General features: G+C 39.8%; 1 protein-coding gene across 1 annotated transcript; it reads left to right on the forward strand.

Moving 5' to 3' along the window:
- The first annotated feature begins 1717 nt into the window (after positions 1–1717).
- LOC127769523 (bidirectional sugar transporter SWEET17-like) lies at positions 1718–22282 on the forward strand. The gene is made up of 8 exons (XM_052295146.1): positions 1718–1921; positions 15553–15598; positions 15731–15767; positions 16134–16298; positions 17232–17262; positions 18456–18620; positions 20105–20224; positions 22112–22282. Exons 1-8 carry the CDS (start codon positions 1718–1720, stop codon positions 22280–22282), a joined length of 939 nt encoding a protein of 312 aa, XP_052151106.1.
- Positions 22283–22297: the final 15 nt, after the last annotated feature.

The following is a 22297-nucleotide window of genomic DNA, read 5'->3' on the forward strand; positions in this document are numbered from 1 at the left end:
TCCCGAGATTACCGGCGAGATCCTTGTCGAGATGGTTTCGATGAGATCTCTCGGTGTGTAGGCTTCACGTCCTCCGGATTGTAAACTATGGTGGTGGTGTTGGCGCTATGATTCGATGATATGGACCCCTCAGGGGGTGTGCCTTTTATACCGTCAATCACCTCTTCAAGTAGAACTCGGAGACTATGGACCCTGCACAATATAGTATAAACCCGACAATATAGTATAAACCCGATCCCCTCCGAGTAAGACTCCGCTGTTCACTTGCCCGTGAGGATAATTTCCATAATCTCTTATTAATTTCCTTATCATATACGGAAATATATTGTACACACGAAGGTATACTGTATCCGTATATTCCATAAGTCGTAGGATAGAAGGTATGCTTTATCTTTAACCATGACAATGTATTTATCTTATTGATTTTTCTCCTCTTTCAATAACATTATTAACTATAACAAATTATGTTTATCAAGAGATTATCCTTAAATATATACTATACTATACTATACTACTTATGAGCCAATCTCGTCTGCCTGCTTGGAAGCTTGAAGTTTACACAAGCTTGGCTTCTTAATCAAAGGAAATCTCCTCGTATATACTATTAGGTATATGTTATTTTCATATACCGTGAACCCATGTATAAAAAGTATTTCTTATCCTTGACACTGAAACTTTTATTTTCTCGTAAAATTATATTTATCAAATACAACTCCTAACCATAAATTGGATTTATTGTATATATATTGAAATTGTTGGTTCAGTGTATTGGAAATAACGGATAATCCATGTCTAGAGTGGAGAATATCACATATTAATACTGGACTGATACTTTTTATTATTTTATATTAGTATAGATTAGTAGCAATATACAAAAATAAGAAAACAGCAGTAAAACAAAGAATGTGTTTGACGCCATGGGCAAAAGAAGAATTTCAACCTTTTCCTATATATGCTTGAATCCTTTTTTTTTTAAAAAAAAAGAGAAGAATATGCTTGAATCCTTGAAGGCTTGAACAAGATATGTGTTTACACCCAAATTTGGCACCTAGGATTAAAATAGGAAAGATTGTCAAAATTTGGAAGTCTACCGGTTTCCTTCGAGTGAGCCGATCTGACCGCCGTGTGTTGGGCGGTTAGACCGCCGGTTGAAGGCCGGTCAGACCGGCAGGTCCGAGTCCGACTGTGTTTCATCGGGTCTCGAGGTTTCCTTGCTCGGGAAGGCATGTTTCGGGTTTCCTTTAGTTTCTACCCCGAGTTGGACGTGGAGGAGGGCCTGTAGAGGGCAAGACCAACCCCTATATAAGGGACATGGCCAGTTCTATTGTAAAAAATCAATCTACAATCAATCAATCGAATCGTTTTTCATATTTCTTTTAGTTTTCTCTTAGTTTGTCCATCTTTGTCGGTTTGCTCCGTAAACCGTCCGCCGCCACTGCGAGAGTGCGACATCTCGTTGTAGGTTTGTCTTGAAAACCTTCTGTTTTGCCCACGAGACGGGTAGTTATCTTAAATCGGCTCTGCTAGCCGGTTTATTCGTCATAACCCATCTAGGTTTAGCCCTTTGCTAGATCGAGGTGGTTGGCGACTCTAGGATCACCGCAAGGCATAAGGTGCTGCAATCGTTGTTGTCAATTTGTCACAAAAAGTTGCCAACACGATTTTGGCGACTCCGCTGGGGAAATCCGTTCAACGTCAACTCAAATTCGACTTCGCCATGACGAAGCCGCCATCCAAGACGGAGGTGGAGCCATCCAATATGATACTAGTCACATTGGATGATTTCGAAGGAGAAGACCGCAAGACCATGGAGGAATACATCAATGAGCTCACACGGGAGGCATTGATGAGGGCAAGCACTAGGACTCGTCAAGGCGTGATCATCAAGCCCGGGTCACGTCCTAAACTCGCTCCTGATTTGGTAAGCAATGAAGAGGTAACACAATCTATCCGACAACAAGTAGCATCTACAATAGATTCATCTATGACTGTTTTTAAAGATAAGTTAGATGCAACTTTTGAGGGTAAATTTGATGAGTTTTTAAGATTTAAATTCGGCCCTCTTATGGCCAATTACATGTCAAAAGATAAAGCCTCTACCACTGCTAACCAAGCTCCTATAGATCAAACGAGTAGTGGAACCGATGGAGTGGCGCATACAGCCGGTCCGACCGGGCCTAACGGCTGGTCAGACCGCGACTTCACCGTCGGTCCGACCGACCAAACGGCCGGTCTGACCGGGTATTACCCCGGCGGTCAGACCGGGACTCAGGCCGGTCTGACCACGCCTCTGGATGTTGGTCAGACCGGGCCCTGGACCGGTCAGACCGGCGCAATAATACCTATTCAGGGAGTAGATCCAATGACTAATGCTAGTTATTTGTATCATCTTAGAACATTTGATCCTCCTGTATCCACTGCTGCAAATAGTTCCCAAGTTCCCCCCACATGTTCCTAATGCTTATAATGATGTTGCTATGGGGTATCCTCCCAATACTAGGCAAGGCCAATATAATCATATTGCGCCACAAACACAACCTATTAGGCCACCAAATATACCGCCAAATCAACATAGGCATGATAATATGGAGGAAATAATTAGTGAGATTATTAGGGATAAATTCGGGATTTAAACTAGGAATAGTGATAGGGTTTACAAAAAGCCGTATCCTGACTATTATGATAATGTGCCGTTTCCCCGTAATTATAGAGTTCCCGAATTTACCAAGTTTAGTGGTGAAGATGGTAGGACCACATGGGAGCATGTAGGTCAATTTTTAGCGCAATGTGGTGAGGCTAATAGTGATACTTTTAAATTGCGCTTGTTTTCTTTATCTTTGTCTGGTATCGCTTTTACATGGTTTACTTCTTTACCGGCAAATTCTATTCATACTTGGGCTCAATTAGAAGAAAGATTTCATGATTATTTCTATACTGGAGAAGCTGAGCTTAGGTTATGTGATTTAACATCGGTTAAGCAAAAATATAATGAGCCTGTCATTGATTATATTAAGAGATTTAGGGATGTTAGAAACCAATGTTATAGCTTGAATATAACTGATAGAGATTTGGATGGTCTTGCTTTTAATGGTTTAATTGCTCCTCTTAGAGGAAGACTAGATGGCCAACAATTTCTTGATGTTAGTCAACTTATGCAAAGGGCTCTGGCTCAAGAAAGCCGGGTTAAGGATAATAAAAAAATTAGTAGACCATATAAGAAAAAGCCTAATGTTAATGTGGTTGATTACCCTGAGGCTAGTGATAGTGAAGATGAGGGTGATCATGATATATATGTTGCTGAGTGGTCATGGACTAACAAAAACAAGCCTTTTGTTTGCTCTAACCTAATGCCGACTCCTCGCAAAAATCGGCAAAAAGAGGTTAAATATAGTTTTGATGTGGCCAAGTGTGATAAGATTTTTGATTATCTTTTACAAGAGAAACAAATTAGGTTACCTAAAGGCCATGTCATACCATCTCAAGAAGAGTTGAAACGTCAAGCATATTGTAAATGGCATGATTCTCATTCTCATTCTACTAATGATTGCAATGTGTTTCGACGATAGGTTCAATCGGCCATAGATGAAGGATGATTGAAGTTCACCGATGGCTCCAAGATGAAACTTGATCATGATCCTTTTCCGGTGAATACAATTAATTTCAATGACAAGAAGGTGTTGATTCGGCCGGAGCAAGCCGAATCTACTAAGGGAAAAGGAGTAATCATTGGTGAACCAAGGTCAAAGATGATAGTGCCAAAGAAATCGGAGGTTGGTGTTTGGAAGGAAAATAAAAGTGAAGCTTTAACTTCTAAAACCCCTAGGAAGACCAAAGTGACCCTTGATATGCTTTTGGAGAAATATGAAAAGCAAGGTGGTGAGAGAGCTCACAACAAGGGGAAAAGACCAAGATCGCCTCCTAGGGAGCGATTTGGTCACTTGCCAAGACGGTCGCATTCGCCTCCATATCATCATTCACAAGACATGCCATGGGGTCCCTATCCAATGCCGCTGCCGGGTTATCCTTATCCCTATTACATGCCATGGGGGGCAACGCCGCCAATGTTCAATCATATGCCTCCAATGCAATTCAACCAAGGGTGAGGAGGACCAAGGAGGCCAATTCATGAGCGTTTGTCTTCACCAAACAATGGCCGGTTTTATGGTAAGAACTGGGCCAATGAAGAAAGGAGAGAAGGAAAGCGTATTAAGGTGGAGGCAAGGACTTCGGAAGTGATTACCATCAAAGTAGGATCTCATGATGTGCCGATACCTTCTGGAGATGAAGTTGGAGAGTCCTCAAGCAAAAAATCCGAAGCCGGTACCAGCTCATCGCAGTCGGCCGGTCTGACCAGGCCTTCTGGCCGGTCTAACCGCAGCCATACGGCCGGTTTGACCGGGCCATCAGGCCGGTCTAACCGCCGACACGACGATGGTCCGACCGACGCCTCAGGCCGGTCTGACCGCCCGCTAAATGTCGGTCTGACCGGCGCATCTGGCCGGTCTGACCGGTGGTCCACGTCCGGTCTGACCGGGCTCCAGCGCCGGTTTGATAGGAGGTTTGCAAAGGGAGATGTGAGGGCTTCATCGTCGTCAACTAAACCTAATAGGGCGCATTATTTACCTCCTGGAACAGAGCCGAAACCTAGGTGGATGCCTAAAGATTTGACAGCTACTCAAAGGAGAAGGTTGCAACGTCTTCGGGCCCAAGAAATAAGAGAGAAAAAGGCCGAAGAGCAAAGGGATAAAAGGTTCAATGAGTTGCGACCACCACCGGTATGGAGGCGTAAAACCATAGAGAAGGGAGAACCGGTTGTTGTAGAGAAGAAGGAAGAACAATCGGTTGCTAAAGATGAGTCATCTCCAAAAGTAGACATGGATATCAACATGGTATGTATGTTGCCTATAGAGTTTTGTGCTATGGATGAAGCAGAGGTTGCTCAATTTTCACTAGGTCCTAAAGATGCGGTTTCTGAGAAGCCTGATGAATCAAACCGTCATATGAAGCCTCTCTATCTCAAAGGTCATATTGATGGAAAGCCGGTCTCTAGGATGCTTGTGGATGGAGGTGCCGCTGTGAATTTGATGCCATACTTGTTGTTCAAGAAGTTGGGGCGTGGAGATGATGAGTTGAAGAAGACTAACATGATTCTTAATGGCTTCAATGGTGAACCAACAGAGGCGAAGGGTATCTTTTCGGCGGAGCTTACCGTGGGGAACAAGATGTTACCAACCGCTTTCTTCATCGTCGATGTGCAAGGTAACTACAATGTTATTTTGGGTCGTTGTTGGATTCATGCCAATTGTTGTGTGCCTTCTACCTTGCATCAATGTTTAATTCAATGGGACGGTGATGATGTTGAAATTGTTCAAGCGGATACATCGGCCGAGGTTGCAATGGCCAATGCTACTTTTGAGTGGCGTCATGGGAATATTCAACGCTTATCGGGGAGGGATCTTTCTAGCTATGATTTTATTAGCATCTCCGATGGCAAATTTGTACATATCTCTGTAAAGCCGGCTAGTGTAGCACGGCTAAGCCATATAAATTTGTATAATGAGTAAATAGGCTAATTTAGAGTGGTTACAAAAGAGGGTGCAAGAATATCGGTCTACAAAGAACGATATTGGTGAAACTGTTGAAGATTTTGATGAAGTGGAGAAGCTTGGACAAGGGTTTACATTGGTCGATCCATTGGAGGAAGTAGACATAGGTGATGGAACCAAACCAATGCCGACTTTTGTAAACAAAAATATGAGAGCCGATTATAAGGTTAAGATAATTGAGCTACTTAAAGAGTATGTCGATTGCTTTGCATGGGAGTACCATGAGATGCCGGGTCTTAGCCGTGAGCTTGTTGAGCATCGGCTTCCAATTAAACCAGCTTTTAGGCCTTATAAGCAACCACCTCGTCGTTTTAATCCTTTGCTATATGACCGAGTCAAAGAGGAGATTGATCGGTTGTTGAAGGCAGGGTTTATTAGGCCATGCCGTTATGCGGAGTGGGTTTCTAACATAGTCCCGGTGGAGAAGAAGGGGAGTGGTAAGATTAGAGTTTGCATAGATTTTAGAGATTTAAATAAAGCCACTCCCAAAGATGAATATCCTATGCCTATAGCCGACATGATGATCAATGATGCTTCGGGTCATAAGGTGATTAGCTTTTTAGATGGTAATGCCTGCTACAATCAAATTTTTATGGCGGAAGATGATATGTACAAGACTGCTTTTAGATGCCCGGGATTTGTGGGTTTGTTTGAGTGGGTTGTCATGACTTTTGGGTTGAAGAACGCCGGTGCAACATATCAAAGGGCAATGAATTGATCTTTCATGATTTGCTAGGTATTATCTTAGAGATTTATATTGATGATATTGTTGTCAAATCGGATGGTATGGAAAGACACATAGCCGATTTGAGGTTAGCTTTTGAGAGGATGCGCCGGTATGGTTTGAAGATGAACCCACTTAAATGTGCTTTTGGTGTGTCGGCGGGGAAGTTCTTAGGATTCATGGTGCATGAGAGAGGACTTGAGATTGATCCTAAGAAGATAGAAAAAATTCGTGATTTCAAAGCGCCGACATGCAAGAAGGAAGTTCAAAAGTTGCTAGGTAAGGTGAATTATTTGAGAAGATTTATTTCTAACCTAGCGGGTAAAATTGATGCTTTTGTTCCCATACTTCACTTGAAAAAAGAAGCCGATTTTACTTGGGGGGCAAAACAACAAGAGGCGTTTGAGGAGTTGAAGAGGTATTTGTCTACTCCACCCGTTGTGCGAGCGCCTAAAGCCGGAAAACCTTTTCGGTTATATATTGCTTCCGAAGACAAAGCCATTGGTGCCGTTTTGACGCAAGAGGAAGATGGCAAGGAATATATCATTACATATTTGAGCCGCCGTCTTTTGGATGCCGAAACGAGGTATGTCTTTATAGAGAGACTTTGTTTATGCTTATACTATGCTTGTACCAAATTGAGGCATTATTTGTTATCTAGTACATGCATAGTTGCTTGTCAAACCGATGTTATTAAACACATGTTGCAAAGGCCAATTCTAAGTGGGAGGATTAGCAAGTGGGCATATGCTTTGATAGAATATGATTTGGCTTACGAACCATTGAAATATATGAAAGGTCAAATTGTATGTGATTTTATAGTAGACCATCATGTAGATATTGCTTATGAGGAAGAGATTTGCCTAGTTGAAGTTATACCTTGGAGGATTTATTTTGATGGTTCTTCTTGCAAGGAAGGTCAAGGCATAGAGGTAATTTTGTTTTCACCTAATGGCATGTGTTATGAAGCATCGGTTCGTTTGGAATATTATTGTACAAATAATCAGGTCGAATACAATGCTTTGTTATTCGGCTTACAAGTCATGGAGATAGTTGGAGCTAAGTACGTGGAAGCTTTTGGTGATTCAGAATTGGTGGTGCAACAAGTCGCCGGAGTTTATAAATGCTTGGACGGATCACTAAATAGGTACCTCGATTCATGTTTGGATATTATTGTTAATTTTGATAATTTTGCTATTAGACATATTGCTAGGCATGATAATTCTAGAGCAAATAACTTGGCACAACAAGCATCTGGCTATAATGTGAAGAAAGGATTATTTCTGATATTAGAAGAGCCGGTGCTTGATTTTAAATCTTTGTGCGAAATTGGCAAAACTGGAAACCAAGGGCGGTCTAACCGGCATTGCATGGCCGGTCTAACCGGTGACCAGGGGCGGTCTGACCGGCCACATGCCGTCGGTCTGATCGGCGACCCCGAGCGGTCTGACCGGCCCTGTATGGCCGGTCTGACCGGTTTTGGGCAGAGCGCTGGAGGGCACGTTTCAATCAATTTAGAAGCCGAATTAATTGTAAATTCGGACGTTTGTGCCTAGGAGACAGAAGAAGAATGGAGGATTCCTTTGATTTGATATTTGAAAGATCCCACACTTAAGGTTGATCGGAAAATTCGGCGGCAAGCATTCAAATACACATTGCTTGATGAAGATTTATATCGCCGAAATATAGATGGTGTCTTGTTGAAGTGCTTAGATGAAGATCAATCTAAAGTGGCTATGGGGGAGGTACATGAAGGAATTTGTGGAACTCATCAATCGGCCCACAAGATGAATTGGTTGCTTAGGAGAGCGGGATTTTATTGGCCGAGGATGATTGATGATTGCTTCAAATATTATAGAGGATGTGAAGTTTGTCAACGGTTCGGCAATGTTCAATTGGCGCCCGCTGCCATGTTGAATCCTATAATCAAACCATGGCCGTTCCGAGGTTGGGCTTTGGACTTCATTGGTCAAATTTATCCTTCGTCATCAAGGGGGCATAGGTTCGTGCTAGTTGCTACGGATTACTTCACCAAGTGGGCCGAAGCTGTGCCGTTGAAGAATATGACTCATACGGAGGTAATTGACTTTACTTTGAAGCATATTATCCATAGATTCGGTATTCCACAAACATTAACTACCGATCAAGGTGCTTCTTTTATATCTAAGGAAGTGAAGAATTTTGCCGAATCTTATGGTATTAAATTGTTGAGTTCTTCTCCTTACTACGCTCAGGCTAATGGACAAGCCGAGTCAAGTAATAAAACATTGTTGAAACTAGTGAAAAAGAAAATTGAGGAACATCCAAAGAGGTGGCATGAAGTGCTTTCCGAAGCATTATGGGCGCATAGGATATCTAAATATGGTACCACTAAAGTCACTCCTTTTGAGTTGGTTTATGGTCAAGAAGCCATTTTACCGGTTGAGGTAAATCTTGGTTCTCTTCGTTATATCAAGCAAGATGATTTGTCAAGTGAAGATTACAAGATGTTGATGGGAGACAACGTTGATGAAGTCATCGACAAGCGCTTGAAGGCTTTGGAAGAGATAGAGAAAGATAAGAAGAGGGTGGCCAAGGCGTACAACAAGAGGGTGAAAGCAAAGTTGTTTCAAGTTGGAGACTTGGTTTGGAAGACAATTTTGCCTTTGGGTACTCGATCCAAGGAGTTCGGTAAGTGGTCTCCTAGTTGGGAGGGTACTTATCGAGTATGCGGCATTGTTCGAGGAAACGCATATTTTTTGGAGACACTTTAAGGGGAGCGTTTTCAGCGAGCAATCAACGGGAAATACTTGAAGAAATACTTCCCGAGCGTTTGGCAAGACGCTTAAGGAGGTACTATGGCCGGTAATTGGATTATCGTCCTAAGACCAAAACATGTTCTATGCTTTTAGATTCACGTTGTTCATCACAAAGGCAGGGGGCATGTGTTTACACCCAAATTTGGCACCTAGGATTAAAATAGGAAATATTGCCAAAATTTGGAAGTCTACCGATTTCCTTCGAGTGAGCCGGTCTGACCGCCGTGTGTTGGGCGGTCAGACCGCCGGTTGAGGGCCGGTCAGACTGGCGGTGTGTGGCCGGTCTGACCGGCAGGTCCGAGTCCAACTGTGTTTCGTCGGGTCTCGAGGTTTCCTTGCTCGGGAAGGCATGTTTCAGGTTTCCTTTAGTTTCTACCCCGAGTTGGACGTAGAGGAGGGCCTGTAGAGAGCAAGACCAACCCCTATATAAGGGACATGGCCGGTTCTATTGTAAAAAATTAATCTACAATCAATCAATCGAATCATTTTTCATATTGCTTTTAGTTTTCTCTTAGTTTGTCCATCTTTATCAGTTTGCGCCATAAACCGTCCGCCGCCGCTGCGAGAGTGCGACATCTCTTTGTAGGTTTGTCCTGAAAATCTTCCGTTTTGCCCACGAGACGGATAGTTATCTTAAATCGGCTCCGCTAGCCGGTTTATTCGTCAAAACCCATCTAGGTTTAGCCCTTTGCTAGATCGAGGTGGTTGGCGACTCTAGGATCACCATAAGGCATAAGGTGCTGCAATCGTTGTTGTCAATTTGTCACAAAAAGTTGCCAACAATATGTAGGATTCCAAAAAGATTTGGTTGGGGTGGCTTGTAAGAAAAACATAAAGGTCTGCAAAATATTATTAAAGGGGCCGGAGATTGCAGCTCAGGTCAGCTTCTTGTGCAAATTAAATAAGATGACGAATAAGCCAATACAATGTACATGCTTTTGATCTTTTCTACATTGGGCTTTCATTTTGTCACATGCCTCCATATTAGATGAAACAACTCATGTATCCTTCTTCAATATAACCGTTACACCTCAGAAATGGCAGAGGTGGACAATGAAGGGGACGAAAATTAGGATGTAGTGACATGGCAGATAGTAAGAAATTAAGCTTCAGATGTTTAATTTGAACTTTCTTGCAAGTAACGTGCATGTTTCTAAACAAAGTTTGTTTGCTATCAAAATATATTATTTAGGCGAGCCATATCAGGAACTGAAACTACTATCTAATTATGAAAACATGAAACCTTCAAGAGTTTAAACAAGTGGCGTCTTAGTCAATGATGTTATGTTACAGATATCTGTTGTAACTTGTAAACAAGAGTTTTAATCAAGGCTATTGACATACCTAAGAAAATTGTGTTGTAACTCGATCACCCTCTCACAGTGCCTCCAAATAATCGGGGTAAATGGGTCGACCCCCGAACCATTTCTAGGTTAAATGCGGTAAAACCTCTCATAACATGCAGGCTAGTACAGTACAATGTTGCTTAAGACACAGTAACATGTTGATGCGGTTACCGAGCTAGCAAGCATGTAAGAGGTGTAACTAAATACCTGTCTAACACAAAATTAACAAGACCGATCAATCAACTGTTCATGTGATGACCGTTCTCCTTTGGATTGGGATTTCTTTTCTTTTTTTCGTTTGCTATTATTTTTATTATGACCATGTCTTCAGAAATAGTACAAAGGGAAGGAATTTCCATTTGTTCTGTTTACACCTCAGCCTTTTAACTTGATTTTTAATTAGTTGAATCGATCAGTAGTGCAAAACAGTTTTTCTGTGACGCTTGCGAGAGCGGCGCCGCCCGATCGATTTGCCCTGGTTTGCTGAACCATTTGATCAGTGAATGGGCACTATTGCTTGTCGGGGTGAACAAACTGCAACGTACTAAGTTCTCAAAAAAAAAAAAAAAACTGCAACGTACTACTACTATATATGAGCACCCGGTTGAACCCTCTGTCCTGCTCATCCCAGTGCGAGCTGATCGTCTCTGCATCGGCAGCCAGCTTGATAAACCCTGAGTTCCCCTTGAAACTCAAGGCTGTTGTTGGCCCGATCTTTCGGTGAGTTGTGATAACTATGATTTGGAAGAAACGTTGACAACCTGACTACAACCGTACAAGACGTTGCGTTGCGCCTTAGCGATCGATACATCTCTCCGTGGGTTATTGATCTTGCCGGTGCAAATCAACCTTATTTCTGCAAGCAAATCGAAGAAACAAGCAAGAACAAGATAAAAGCAATCTGAATTGCAAATAGGAGTTGAATACAAATGATAAATTGGGGTTCCGAAGAAAAAGCAGACGGACGGTCTAGCCGATACGCGCGCTGCAAGCAAGTAGCAATGGCTAAACTTTAATCTATCAAAACCCGAGAAACCCTGAAGGGGTACCTAGCTATATATAGGGGTGGGAGGACGACCTAGGGGTGCCTAGGGTCGTGCTCCACCAGCTTGGGGCGCACCCCACATGGGCCCCACTTGGGCCGGGGTCCCAAACATAGTTGTAAGCCCAGAGACCCAAGACAGGTGACACAGCACCTTGTTTATGTGATTGTGGCCAAATGACACGGAATTTGGCTATGAAGCTAGATCCGTTGGAAAGAAGGCTTCGAGAGCTTTCCATTAAGTACTCACGGGCCGAAAACGGAGGTCGTATGCAGATTCGGCGGCCATTTGAAGTCAGCAGTGTAGTAGGTGGCCGAATCTGATTCCAGCACTTGGAGGAATTGATCTTGATATCATCTTATTCATCCATGATGTGAGTAATGGTTGTATCCATAGTAGCCATGGTTACATCATCCTCCCCTTCTTCATGGAAAACCGTCCTCGGTTTTTCCATATGGTGCTCAACGCGTGGTCGATTTAAAACAACATGTTTCATCAAATCAAAACAAGACAAACTCGAGATAATTTTGTTAGCAATAACATTTCTCTCTAGCTTGCATGTTTTATCCACATATATAGGAGGTTCTAAATCTGAACATATGTAAACTCTATGCGCCAAATATATTCCTCTATCATCATCAGATTCACCAAATATATGAAAAATAACACTAGTTGGACAAGGCAAATCAGACTTAGCAAATAATTTCTTCTTCAAATTATCGAGCTCACAAAAATCATCAAACTGAACATAGCCCAAAATATTTAAAGAAGATAGCAACTCACGTTCCTGTACATCATTAGCAATGTGAACAACATGCTTAAAATCGACTCACAAAGAAACACTAGAAATAGCATGTTCATTCACTAGTTGTGGTAGAGATATAAGTGAAGCATTATCACACAACTCTTCTTTATCACAAGGAACAGTAAGTAAATCAACTTGTGACAAAGGCAAATCAGAAGTAGTTTCCACCAAAATTTGCTCTAGATTAGCATGGATAGTGGACAAATGTGACTCATCAGAAGCACACTCACCTTGGGTAATACCAGCACCATTTAATTTACCTTTTATGCTCTCTTCAGATAATGTAGGTGCATCAGTCTTCTCTTCTTCCTTCGTGAGTGATGGAGATGACATCTCGAGCATATTGCTCTTCTCCTCATGGTGAATGTTCTGAGCTCCCTGCAAAGTGTCAGTAATAGGAGGCACAAGCATAGCTTGTTTCTCCCTTGGGTTCTTTAAAATATTGCTCTCAACACTACAAGCAAGCATGAACAAGTGGCCTATATGATTATATGTCACATTAATAAGCCCAGCCTGAATATCAGAATTAAGCTCTCTAAAAAATCTAGTCATTGTGTTCTCATTGCTTTCTTTTAAACCACTATAAGTGATACAAATTTTAAAGTCATGAAAGTACTCCCGCACGGTTTTGTCACCTTGTTTTAGATGTTCTAATTTCTCAAGGAGAGTACGTTTATAATATGAAAACACAAAATTTTTTCTCATCATTGTTTTGCATTCATCCCAAGTTTCAAGCTTATTGCCAACAGTATACCACCAAAAAGATGCAGAACTAGTACACTTATTACTAGTAGCCTTAATTATTTGAGCATTAGAGAAATCATACTCATCAAATTGTTTGTCTACTGCTAGCTCCCAATTTAACATAAGCGGCGGAATCATAATTACCATCAAAAACAGGCAAATTAGATTCTACCCTTGCAAGATCATTATCATGTACCTTATATGCAAAGCGTGAAGAAGATGATATATCTCGTTGATGGTGAAGAAGTCGATGTTGAGCATGACCATCTCGTTTCCCCTTTCGCAATCCTGCCATGGTTAGTAGCAAACAAGAAACATACACAAATATATGCACGCTCCTATCAACTACTAGGCAGTGGCAGCTCAAATATCACACACACTCAAGCTTTTAACCAAGCTCTTACAAGTTCTTACCAAAGCAAGCGGAAAGGTGACATACACCGACTCAACCAAGCACCCCAATGGAGGTTGGATGTATCAATGCCTTGGCAAGCAATTGCTGTACGGCTGCAATCAAATATGTAGAGCTCTGGGTAGGCTTAAATATGTAGCAAAGGAATAGCAAATGCTCACATCAGAGAATGCAAAGTTAAATAATTGTTCAAAGTCAAGCACCGTGCTGGTCCTAGGCTAGAACGTACTAGAGACGCGAGCCTAGACACAAACGATACCACAAGATAGCACAACTCTGATATATCAAAACGACCTCAATGATAGCAAATGATTTTCTCACCTTTTATTTTCCTTCTTTCTTATTTTTTTTTTCTTTCTTTCCTTTCTTTTTTTCTTTCCTTTCTTTTTTTTTTCGGTGCGGCTTTTTTTTTACCTTTTTTATGCACCTTTCTGCCTTTTTTTTTTCTGTTTTTTTAACAAAACCAACTCAAGAACCTCAATGTAAGATCACATGGACTCACATGTAAATATAAAAACTACAGGGACTCAACTGTAAAAGTGCAAATTCAAAATTAAAATTATAAAAAATGGAATGTGGAATTTACGCCGGTTCTGTTTTTCCAAACAGATCTCGAAACCGACACCAAACAAAAATTCACCAAGGTGTTTAACACAACTCGGAACCGAGGAACCAACGTGAGAGAGGGAGGGAGTCAGACTTACAGGATGGCGAAGATAGAGTGGTTCGGTCCTTTGTGATATGGAAGGCCGGACTTGTGTAGGATAAAAACATAAACTTATTTTTAAGCGATCCAATCTACTATTTCCTTCCTGATCAATCTTGCATATTTCCAAAACCGATTCCTCCCCACAAGCACGACCGAACTACATACTCACGGCCAAACTACAGTCAAGCAAAACCTAGATGCAACATCAAAACTGACCGGCAGAAACTTCTCAAAACTACAAAAATAGAACCGTGCCAGCGAGCCAATTCCGTTTTCGTAGGTCCCGATAATAACAGAGACACGGTGGCAGCGACGACTGTGGTACAAAACATGACCAGAACTCGAAACTCTAAACGAACTAGATGCTAAGACCAACAACACGACGTGACGATGCAACACAAAATTCAACAAAGCAAAAACTGAAAAGAACAATGCAATGGCGCAATATGGCTAGGTAAATGATACGAATTTTTTTTGTATGGCTATTTTTTGGTTATAGGAAGATAAAAACTCACCGAGCAAGGAAAGCTCTAATACCACCTGATGAATCCTGAGTTCCTCTCGAAACTCAAGGCTGTTGTTGGCCCGATCTTTCGGTGAGTTGTGATAACTACGATTTGGAAGAAACGTTGACGACCCGACTACAACCGTACAAGATGTTGCGTTGCGCCTTAGCGATCGATACACCTCTCCGTGGGTTGTTGATCTTGCCGGTGCAAATCAACCTTATTCCTGCAAGCAAATCGAAGAAACAAGCAAGAACAAGATAAAAGCAATCTGAATTGCAAATAGGAGTTGAATACGAATGATAAGTTGGGGTTCCGAAGAACAAGCAGACGGACGGTCTAGCCGATACGCGCACTGCAAGCAAGTAGCAATGGCTAAACTTTAATCTATCAAAACCCGAGAAACCTTGAAGTGGTACCTAGCTATTATAGGGGTGGGAGGATGACCTAGGGGTGCCTAGGGTCGTGCTCCACCAGCTTGGGGTGCACCCCACATGGGCCCCACTTGGGCCAGGGTCCCAAACATAATTACAAGCCCAGAGGCCCAAGACAGGTGACGCAACACCTTATTTATGTGATTGCGGTCAAATGACACGGAATTTGGCTATGAAGCTGGATCCGTTGGAAAGAGGGCTCCGAGAGCTTTCCATCAAGTACTCACGGGTCGAAAACGGAGGTCGTATGCAGATTCGGCGGCCATTTGAAGTCAGCAGTGTAGCAGGTGGCCGAATCTGATTCCAGCACTTGGAGGAATTGATCTTGATATCATCTTGTTCATCCATGATATGAGCAATGGTTGTATCCATAGTAGCCATGGTCACATCACAGCTCGATCTGCTAGCTTATCCCTGTGAATTAGCTGCTATGGATTACCGGCGTCCTATATATCATCACCGGCGTCCTGGGTACGTACTGATCTCGCCGGCCGGATGGCGCAGGCAGAATGCACATATATATCTATGTCAATCTCTGTACATCTCTTCCTCTTTGGTCTTTTATTGTCACATTACAGATTTTTTTTACCATGTCGCATGCAGGCAACGTCACTGCGCTTTTCATCTTTCTATCTCCCATGTGAGAGGATGGTCCTATATACTCCCTCCGTTGCACGTTATAAGACGTCTTTTTTCTCTATTCTAATCCTCATTTAGATTTATTACATTTATATAATTTGAACACATATATGAGTCTCTACACGAATTTATTTAAAACACAAAATGTTTTATAATGTGAAACAGAAGAAAATATCAATCTAGCTATTGCCGTAGCGCTGCATATACCACCATTGCACGCATATATGCAGCCGTGACATCGGTCGGCTATGCATGCATATGAGCATATCTCTGCTTTTTGTTGCATTTATTTATACAGGAGCTTTTAAGTTTGTGCCTGGTTATTATACGCGTGCGTTTTCGTGGCTTGGTGCAATCATATACGCAGCCCGACGTTTTACACGATCGTGAGGAGGCGGAACACGGGTGTGCAGCAGCCGGAGCCATACGTGTTCACGCTACTCAACGCGCTCCTCTGGCTCTACTATGGCGTCAGTAAGCACAACGGCCTTCTCATCGCCACCATCATGGAGGCCATCTACGTCGTGCTCTTCGTCCCACTACTAGAAAAATAATTTATTGCCACGAAAAAAATCGTAGCATCAATGTTAAAATTGTTGCAATAGATACATGTTACCACAATCTTAAAATCGTTGCTAGCCGTGATAATAAATAGCGTGGTAATAGGTTATTGCAACGATTTTTATTTAGTTGTAATAAATTTTGTTATTGCCATAAAATGTATGTGGCAAAAAATATATATTGCAACACTTCACATCGTTGCAATAAATAACTATTGCCACCACTCCATGTGTGGCATTAGTTCTACGTACCAAATTAAATATTTCAATATTAATTTATCATCCTAAATATTTCAATATTAATTTATCATCCTAACTATTTTCTTTTGATATCTTGTCATGGCTAGGATTCGAACCAAGATCTCTCCCTCACGCGCGCTCTCCATGACCAACTCACCTACGCATCAATTTTGTTTAAAAATGCATATAATTCCATTTGAGACTGCTTAACTGAGATTTGAATCATGAATTTGAGTATTTAAAAGATTTCAAATGAAAAATTTAAGTTATAGATCTCATCGAGAGTATAAATTTCATATAAAATTTGTCCTAATCCGTGTCCATATGAAAAGAATAAGCTAAATTATGAGATGATATATTTTGTATTGCAACGAATTTTGTTGATCATGACAATAGAAAATAGTGAAAGTACCATATACTGTGCAAATTGCCATAAAAATTAAATTTGTGGTGATAGAACATGTTTTTTTTGCAATAATAAATTTTTGTGGCGATAGCTCATTTCCTATTACAACAAAAATACTGAATAAAACAACGACTGTAAATCATTGCAACAAAGTATAGTTATTTGCAACAGAAAAATTATCATTGCGATAATACAATATATTGTCCCGAATTATTTTTCGTTGAAATAAATTGATGGCAATAGCTCAATTATCTTGTAGTGTCCTCTACGCAGCCAATCAAAACATGAGGGTGAGAGGAGAGTTGATCACTTTAATTTGTCGGGAGCAATTTTTTCTTTCAAGTATGTTAATTTGTTATATCTCCATAAAGGAAGATTCTATATATAAAATCATGAGTAAGAACTTTAATTTGGACTGAACTCAGCCAATTACTCACACGGAAGGGGATGGAGCCATATGGAAGCAGATCCTCTAACTTCGCTTAAGTCATGGGTGTCCAGTTCCGTCCTATCCTCCATCTATTATTCTCATCCAATTTACCGCGAATTGCACACTAGTGATTGCCATGCAAATTCAGAGGATCCAAACCCAAACCCATATATACACTATTTCAACGAACTCCCTCCGTCCCATAAAAATTGTATTTCTAGCTCCAAGGCTTTGTCCCATAAAAATTGTATTTCTAGCCATGTGGGACCCAACCAATTGATTCATCTATATAAGTTCCCTTCCATCCCACGTAATTTGGGCTGCTAATGCTTGTAATTTTATTAAGTATGCTAATTATATGTGTTAATTCTCTCAAACTTCCTTTTAATCATTTGTATATATGGAATGTTTGCATGCAGTGGGTTCATTAAATAAGGTTATTGTGGTCATTTTTCAATCATACTATTTTGTCCTAAATTAGCTAGAAATACAATTTTTATGGGACGGAGGTAGTAATTTTTTTTCAAACAAAGGTGTCAAGTCAACGCGTGTCTCGCTATCCTTGGAATCAAATCAATTAAACCCGGCCCCCAAGTTAGGAGTTGAACAAACATGAGCTGATGACAGTACTTTTTGTTAATTCATTAATCAAATCTGTTAACTAACTCGATTATTCAATACACTTTATTTAACAGTAGATTGTATTTGTAGCCCATTTAATTCATTCAGATAAATTAAATGATCCGTTATTGAACCATGCTTTTCCATTCAGAAATTTGGCCATACATATTTCACTAGCTAATGAACCGTTTATAGAAACCTCTGTTGTGTTCTAACACGATTCTTAGGCCTTTGTTTGAATCGGGGAAATTATAAATGATGATCTCGTAGAAAAAAAAAGTAGAAATTATTAATTTCAAGCACCCTCGTAACTACTTGCTGCTGACAGTAGTGGCATGTCGATTGTATGAATGTCCCTGCAAATTTTGTTTCAAACTATATATTACGGAAGAATGATCACCAGAAGTCTTTGATTAATTGCTCTTTTTGCAGGATAGGACAATAAAATGGGCAGTGGGATTAGACATTGGCCTTTCTGGAGCTGTATTAGCAGTGGCAACATTTGCCATTAGCCAGCTAGAATTGAGAATCAGGGTGATCGGAATAATATGTGCGTGCTTCAACGTGTTGATGTGTGCCTCTCCCCTCACAGCCGTGGTAAGGCCTCACCGTCTTTAGGCTCAACTTTCGTTTGTTGTGCCATCCGCGGAACTGCCTATTCATTTGACGTGTGATCTTTAAAAAATCACCTAAATTTTTTCTACCCCTAGATTTATATCCAACGAACTAAAAAGAAAATAACAAATACATATATACTTACATAATATTTTTATCAAAAATTACAGTGACTTACATGTCATATCAACTGAATTTACAAATGAAATTTTAGTTATATAGGATTATAATTTTTTATTTTAAATAAAACAACTAATACACATATACTTACACAACATTTACAAAGTTATATAGGATTGTACGTTTATATTTTATTTTAGTTTCAAATGTCTTAATTTTCTAATGTTATAGAAATCAATTTTTATTTAGAAAAGAACCGAGCCTAAGCGTCTTATCCACGCATGTAGGCTCCACCACCAATTGTCGTGCGCCAAAAAAATGTGAAATACCTGGGAAAAAAATCACGCGACAGATATCTAGCAAAAACCGCAACTATGTATTTGTAATGAAATTTTATTTTTTTAGTTCATTCTAAATATAATTATAAACTTATGGTTAGACAAATATGTTATTCAACTACATAGTATTTTGACTATCCAACTATCCCACGCATTTCTCTCCAACTATCCCATTTTTTCCGAAGTTGGTAATATTAAAGTTTGCAATATACTACTCCTATATTAGATTAAAAATAGTTTTCCAAACGCTGAGTACCTATAACCTGTTGTAACAAAAACAAGATTATTATAGTTCACCGCAATAACAAATGGATCCTTATGTTGTGCTTGATATTACGGTATGTATTTTCAGACCAAAGCATAATTTTTAAGCAGGTATAAGAAAATCTTGCTAAATTAAATTACTGACTTTTTATATAATCAACTATCTTTACAAGAACATAAATAATTGTGGTATGGGTGCTGAATATGTGTTATGCCACAATAAAGTGTTTATTTGGTAAAATAATACTACCTCCGTTTTTTAATATATGATGCTTTTGACTTTTTAAGATATATTTAGCCATTTGTCTTACTTAAAAATATATTTTATTTTAAAACTAAACATAAACATGATATCATCATTATCAAATCATTTTCATAATATTTCAGTCCAAATCATTTCATTATTTCTCAAATATCTAACATATATCCCGCAGCAAAGCGCGGGACATCACATCTCTCTCTCTTCTTTTTTAAAATTGGAATTATTAAAAGAAGTTATGGATTGATATTCTATCCATTTTAACTCTCTTACTGGGTTTCAATACAAGTACTTGTAATTTTGTGGTTAGAAAGAGAAATATTCGCATCGATACAACACGTATTGGTCTAGAATATGCGGCCCCCTTCATGCATTGAGTAGCTGATTCTTTGGCATTTACATGTTATATGCATGTACATTAGCATCATGAAAATACATGACAGGGTACATATATATGTAACTATGATTGTGGGTTTGAAAAACAGATAAATGTGATTCAACACGAGAACGTGGATGCCATGCCGTTCTGGCTATCATTTTTCCTGTTCCTCAACGGAGGCGTCTGGCTTGTCTATGGGATAATTAACAGAGATATGCTGATTGGAGTAAGTATAATTGAGCCTCACTTCAAATAAGTTCAATATTGTACCCACGTTCAACATTCCACGGCTTGTTTATCTAAAAAAAAACATTTCACGGCCCGAGGTTACTACATGCTCATCCTATCCTCTTATAAAACTGGAGCATTTATTTATCCCTAATAGAGTATGCAAGGGTACCACACTTTTTAATTTAATGTTTTGCGTTTCAATTTCTTCTTATTGTTAAGGTAACAAGAAGTACCATAAATTAATTAATAGAAAATAAATGTGGCGCCTTTCGGTATATTGTCAAATTACTGTAAAATCACTCGAACTAGTCAATGTGTTAACACATTTTTCTCCATACATTTCGATTGTAATAGTAGAAAGGACACTATATCACTGAAATAATACCAGCAATGATCTCTAACCGTTAGAGAACAAATGGCAACTTGATTAGAGCAAAAAGGAATTGAAGAAAATCTATATTTTCCTAGGACGGCCAATACTAAAAATTTATGTCAATATATCCCTAATTATCCACATCATCCATATTCATCCTTCTCATTTTCTCTGCCTCAATTATAAAAACCCTACAGAGTTGGCCTTTACCTAGGCATGCAACTATATATCCTATACTACAGTGTGCATAGTATCATCAACCCCTCCATTTCATATTATAAGGCCATGTTTAGATCCTGGGGGATTCAGGGGTGAAAAATTTTGGCGTGTCACATCGGATATATGGACACACATTTGGAGTATTAAACGTGGTCTAATAACAAAACAAATTATAGATTCTGCCTGTAAACTGCAAGACAAATTTATTAAGCCTAATTAATCCATCATTAGTAAATGTGTACTGTAGCACCACATTATCAAATCATGGCGCAATTAGGCTTAAAAGATTCATCTCGCAATTTACACGCAATCTGTGTAATTAATTTTCTTTTTTTTGTCTATATTTAATACTCCATGCATGTGTCAAACATTCGATGTGACAAGGTGAAAAGTTTTTGTGTGGGAACTAAACACGGCCTAAGTCACTTTAACTTTTTTCTAAGCAAATTTCTTTAAATTTAATTAACTTTACAGAAAAATATAGTAACATATATAACATCATGTTAGTTTTATTAAATCTAATACTCTCTCCTTCCTAAATTGATCATCATATAATGGAATTCAAAAGTTCTCAAATTGATCGTCATATAACCGCATGGACACAGATTTCATCATAATACAATTAATGCAGCATGAGAGAATGTGTGCATGCTAAGATGTAATTGGCATGGTGTTTTAATCATAGTTATTAAGACCGGGCCGGTGATTGAACCGCTGGAGTGCTCGGTTCATTAGTTTATTGGTCTAACCGGTTTGATCAGGGTTAAATAGATAAATGACGCACTATAATCACAACAGAAGTCATAGCCTAGCGGTGGAGTGGTTAGGTGTTGCACCCGTGACCATGGGTTTGATTGCGAGCCTCCACTCTTTTTTTCTTAATTTGTGATTTAAATTATTCTTGGTCTTTGTGCATAGACATATATGATGATCAATTTAGAAATGAGGGAGTAGTATGGTTGTTTTGTGTTAGAAATATTGTTAGGTTTTTCTATAAATTTGATCAAATTTAAAAAGTATTGATTTATAAAAAATTAAAACAACTTATAATATAAAAATGAGGACGTATATATATCTACTGATTGAAGCAGGCCGATAAATTTATGTCAATTAACATGCCAAGACTTATTAATTTACACATGCATGACCATTACGTTCAGAGTAACAGAGATATATATGACATCACACGTACTCCTAGCAAGAGTCCCCTATAGTTATATTATTACAAACAGTTCAATTAATTTCTTTATTGGTGACATTTCCCTGACCCCCTGTGCTTGCCCTTTGCAGATCCCAAATGGTATAGGCTTCTTACTGGGGACAATCCAACTGATCGTATACGCGATCTACGCGAATTTCATCCATTGCCGCAGGCTTCGGCTCTTCCTCCGGGGTTTAGTGGGCAGGCAGGCTCTGGTGGCGCCTCTTCTCCCCAACGCCGTTGAAGGGCAGGAAGCTTAAGATCCAACGTCGTGC

The sequence above is a fragment of the Oryza glaberrima genome, chromosome 1 (genome assembly GCF_000147395.1).
Source record: "Oryza glaberrima chromosome 1, OglaRS2, whole genome shotgun sequence".
NCBI lineage: Eukaryota > Viridiplantae > Streptophyta > Magnoliopsida > Poales > Poaceae > Oryza > Oryza glaberrima.

What these genes read in the sequence shown, in the direction of transcription:
- LOC127769523 (XM_052295146.1), top strand. Translation starts at nt 1,718, where the DNA reads ATGACGAAGCCGCCATCCAAGACGGAGGTGGAGCCATCCAATATGATA. An exon ending in TATCATCACCGGCGTCCTGG is followed by an intron (nt 15,599 to 15,730) that starts GTACGTACTGAT and finishes TGTCGCATGCAG; the next exon opens with GCAACGTCACTGCGCTTTTC. An exon ending in CCTCTCCCCTCACAGCCGTG is followed by an intron (nt 18,621 to 20,104) that starts GTAAGGCCTCAC and finishes TTTGAAAAACAG; the next exon opens with ATAAATGTGATTCAACACGA.